This window comes from Lygodium microphyllum, chromosome 13 (assembly GCF_053477565.2).
Source record: "Lygodium microphyllum isolate KBCC chromosome 13, Lygodium_microphyllum_v1.1.10, whole genome shotgun sequence".
Lineage (NCBI taxonomy): Eukaryota > Viridiplantae > Streptophyta > Polypodiopsida > Schizaeales > Lygodiaceae > Lygodium > Lygodium microphyllum.
Genome location: NC_141147.1, coordinates 28,057,467 through 28,062,203, shown reverse-complemented (window position 1 = coordinate 28,062,203; position 4,737 = coordinate 28,057,467). Strand labels below are relative to the sequence as shown.

Below are 4,737 nucleotides of genomic sequence, written 5' to 3'. Positions count from 1 at the left end.
CTAAGAATTGGATTAAATTGTCCCCCATTGCATTGTGCATTGTTGTTTAAGTAGGTTTGGCATGTTGCTCTCATGAAGAAAGTATGGAAGCTTAAAACTCATAAAATAGTGGGGAGCATTGACTTTTGACATTTCACAATATCGAATAAGGATAAGTAGTTCAATCAAATATTTCACTTAAACAAGAAGCAAACCTCTATACTTGGATCATGATAGCGATTTTGCATGCTAACCGTAAGTCAAATCTTTTCTTGGTAATGTGTGTGTGTGTGTGTGTGTGTGTGTGTGTGAGTGAGACACCAAATAGATATAGCTCAGTTGATTCAATTGAAAGCCATGGTGATCTAAAGGCCTTGGGTTCAACTCCTACATACAAACGATTGTTTAGCATAGGAAAAAAAAGGAAAATTTGATCTTGGGTCGGCTGATTGATAAATGAATTGGCTTACCACTAGGGAAGCCACTGCATTAGAAAGAGAGAATTTGCTTTATTGGAAAGAGGGTTCAATTTTAACTCTTGTATTTCGCATTTCTATTGATTTATGCAATTACCCTTGCCGAGGGTTTAGGAAACCACTAAGTGTATATTAATAATGGCTCCCTTAGTGTCACCAACCATTTTGTTTTGTGGCACTAAGAAAACCTCATCCACTAAAGGTTATAAGCCGCACTAGTAACTGGAGAACCAGACTTCTTTTCACCAAGAAAATACATTTTCCTCTTTGAAAAAGAATTGAACTTTGCTACATATTCTTCATTCCATGAAGAAATTCTGGAGCTTACTGATATTGAACTAATATCAGTAAGTTTGTTGCCCTCAAGAAATTCCAACTTCTTTTGGTCTATCGATGCATATGCAGGTCTCTTTTCTGCTCCTATTAGCTTTGTCATCTCAATTGTATCAGGTGAACTGTCAATCCTTGTGTAAATGTCTGGCATTATCGGGTATGTAAGAGAATCCTCCTCGTTTGCCTCGATAAGCCGCTTAAAATATCTGTGTGCCAAATCCACTTCACCATAGACTTTGCAAGCAATAAGCAGTGTCTTTGAAACCTCCTTGGACACAAAACACTCTGTTGCATCAGCAAATCTCTCTGCCTCATGCAGATGCCCCGAACGTGCAAGAAGATTAACTATGCAGCTACTGTGCTCAATACTAAGCTCAAGTTTATGTTCAATCACCTCCAAATAACCCTGGTCTTGCAGAACCAAGCTACTATAGTTGCAGGCAAGAAGCAGGCAAATAAATGTAGTAGCATTTGGCTTCACACCCTGCATATGCATGTCTTCAATGCACTGAACAGCCATGTAGCCCTTGTGGTTTTTACCATAAATCTTAATCATTGTATTCCAGCACACAATATCTCGAACAGAGAAGCTTTCGAACACTTCTCGTCCTTCTGCCAATAAGCCACACTGGCCATACATGTTTACCAAAGCAGTTCCCATGGAAGGATCACTATCAAACCCTAATTTTTTAACTAACATGTGTAATTTTCTACCTACTTCTAAGGCTCCGATTGTGCCACATGATTTCAAACAACGAACATAGGTGACAGCATCTGCAGCAACCCCTTCCAGCTGCATTTCCTCAAAACATTTCAGGGCCTCATTATCACCCCTCTTTTCAGCATACCCTGCAATCAAAACAGTCCATGACACACAATTTCTGGCCGGAAGCTGGTCGAATATCTTCTGTCCTTCTGCCAGCAAACCACATTTGCAGTACATATCTAGCATAGTGCTGCCAACATCAATATTGCCTTCTAACCCCTTCTGGAAAATCTCAGAACACAGTAACTGGCCTGTGAACCCATTTCTCATGGTGCTGCAAGCTTTCAAGCCACAGACATATGTAACAGTATCTGGAGATATACCTTCATTCTGCATCTGCTCGATGCAGCTTAGAACTTGCTGGCAAAGTTTGCCAGCAGTATAACCTGACAGTAGTGCATTCCATGATACTATGTCTCGAACAGGTAGCTTATCAAAGACTTCTTGCCCTTCTAGAATCAAGCCACATTTGGTGTAAACATCTACCAGTGTATTCCCCACAAAACAATCTGTATCTAGCCCCATATTTCTTACTTCTGCATGAATCTTTTGCCCTGTCTCTAAGGCACCTGCTTTGCTACAAGCTTTTAGACATTGAGAAAATGTTATAGCATCTACAGTCAAACCTTCCTGCTGCATCTGTTCATAACATTCTAGCACTTTCTCGTTAAGTCCATGTTCAGTATAGCTGGAAATGAGCACACCCCATGAAAGTGCATCTTTAACCTTTAGCTTGTCAAAAACTTCACATGCATCTAGAAGGGAACCACACTTGGAGTACATTTCCATCAATGCATTCTGCAGATTCAACTCTCTTTCCCATCCCCTTTGGATGACTTCAGTATGTATTTCCTGGCCCCTTTCTAGTAAACATATGCTCCTACAAGTTTTCAAGATGCAGATAATGGTGACAACATCTGGGAGTATGCCCCCAAGCTGCATCTGGTCAAAACAGTTTTGAGCTTCTTTAGTGAGCCCATGTTCACTAAAGCCTACAATCAGAGTATACCATGAGATTGTATCCTGAGCTGACAACTTGTCAAACACTGCAAGTGCTTCTGCAAGTAGACCACATTTACAATACATACTCATCATTGCAGTTCCAAGTAACACATCACTCTCAAGTCCCAATTTTGACATCTCTGCACATAAAAGCACACCTACATGCACGTTTCTAATGATTCCACAAGCTTTCAAGCTGCACATAAATGTGACATCATTTGGACGTACTCCCACTAGTTGCATCTCTTTAAAACATGTTAAGACCTCATCACCGAGCCCCTGCTCAGCATATTCAGTCATGAGCACATTCCACGAGACCATGTGTCGAACAGGCAGCTTGTCGAACACATCACGAGCTTCGAGAAACCAACTGCACTTACCATACATACTCATTAATGTGTTGCAAACAGTCAAATCTCTATCTGATCCCTTTTTTATGATTTCATCATGTATCACTTGGCCTTGTGCTACAGATCCCACTTTTCCACATGCTTTCAAAATCCAAATAAATGTGACAATGATAGGAGAGAAACTTTCAAGCTGCATCTGGTTGAAACAAGACAGTGCTTCCCTACTGCACCCTTGTTCAACATATCCTGCTATTAATGTGCTCCAGAGTACTGTATTCCAAGTTGTCACTTTGTTAAAAACATCCTGAGCTTCCAAAAGACAACTGCATCTACCCAGCATTTCAACCAATGCAGTTCCTACATAAAGGTCCCTGTCCCATCCTAAATTTGTGATCTCGCTATGCAGCTGTTGGCCTCTTTCTGGTGTTCCCACACAAGAACAAGCTTTCAAACCTGAAATGAATGTGTCTACATTCGGAGAGACACCATCCATCTGCATCAGGTCATAACAATTCAATGCCTCATAACCAAGCCCATGTTCAGCATATCCTGCAATTAGAGCAGTCCAGGAAACTACAGTCCTAAATGGCAGAAGATCCAACACTTGATGGGCTTCTGTTAGGGCGCCAGACTTGGCATACATGTCGACCACTGTGCTACCAATATATTCATCAGCTTCCAAACCATGCTTAACAATCTCAGAAAATAACAATTCACCCCTCCCTATTGCCCCTTCATTGCTGCATGCTTTAAAGCTGCAAATATATGTGACAACATCAGGACAAACACCTTGCAACTGCATCTGTTTGAATGAATGCAGTGCGTCCTCATGCAAGCCATGTTCAACATACCCTGCAATCAGTGCTGTCCATGCAACGACACTTGGAGCTGACAGGTGGGAGAACGCCTTCAATGCTTCTGCCATCACGCCACATTTGGCAAACATATCGACCATAGCGGTGCCAACAGAAGGGTCTGTATCCAATCCATAGAGTGCGATCTGAGTGCACAGCTCACGACCGATGGGCAGGTTCTCAAGCCTGGCACAACCTTTAAGTAGGGCGACGAAGGTGTAGCTGTAAGGTCGGACGGATTCCTGCCGGGACATGGTGCAGTAGAGGCGCAGTGCTTGGTGCAGGTCACCACACTCGACATACCCGGCGATGAGGGAGCTCCAAGAGTACTGGTTGCGGACCCCCAATTTGTCAAAGACGAGCTGGGCGTCAGGGAGGCGATGGCAATCGACGAGCAAGGGCACCAGGTGGTTCCCCACGACGCTGTGGGTTTCGAGCCGGTGCTGGCGAGCGTACCGGAGCAACTGCAGGGCTTGAGGCAGATCCCTGCGCTGCCTGCACCTGTGCAGCAGGCCGATGAGGTGGTCGATGGAGGTGGATTGCGTTTGGAAAGAGCCAGACATCGCGACAGCTCGACATTTCCCCCCAACTCTCGTCACGTCGCGACGGATTCCTCAACAATTCTGCAGAGAGAGAACACTGTGAAGGGAGCTGATCTGTATTGCTTAGAGCGACTTAGATGGGTACTAAACCACCTAGCTTTGCTACACGTCAACTTAAGCTTGAAGCACCACTCTTACTATTCGTTTACGTATATGATTTCTTATGTGCTTTTCTAGCACACCTTCCTAAATTTTCCTATAATAACAGCATGATAAAACCCTAAACACCTATTGTGGATCTGCCAAGTGATGGAGAGATTGTTAAATCAGCGTTGGAACTTGGTGAGTGATTATCACAATACCTAGCCACAATGGGAGGGTTGGCATGAATGGTTGGATTGAAATGGAAGGATAGTAGTGTAGTGGTAGTTGGAG

The 4,737-nt window shown here is 43.3% G+C and overlaps 1 protein-coding gene across 1 annotated transcript; it reads right to left on the bottom strand.

Annotated features, from left to right (window-relative positions):
* Positions 1–403: 403 nt before the first annotated feature.
* Positions 404–4,447, bottom strand: LOC148026453 (pentatricopeptide repeat-containing protein At3g09040, mitochondrial-like). The gene is made up of 2 exons (XM_087690887.1): positions 3,758–4,447; positions 404–3,661 (listed from the first exon to the last, which is right to left on the bottom strand). Exons 1-2 carry the CDS (start codon positions 4,321–4,323, stop codon positions 652–654), a joined length of 3,576 nt encoding a protein of 1,191 aa, XP_087547013.1. The 5' UTR covers positions 4,324–4,447; the 3' UTR covers positions 404–651.
* Positions 4,448–4,737: the final 290 nt, after the last annotated feature.

Coding starts and splice junctions, on each gene's coding strand:
- LOC148026453 (XM_087690887.1), bottom strand. CDS start 4,323: ATGTCTGGCTCTTTCCAAACGCAATCCACCTCCATCGACCACCTCATC. Junction 3,662..3,757: donor TGGACAGCACTGATTGCAGG/GTATGTTGAACA, acceptor ATATATTTGCAG/CTTTAAAGCATGCAGCAATG.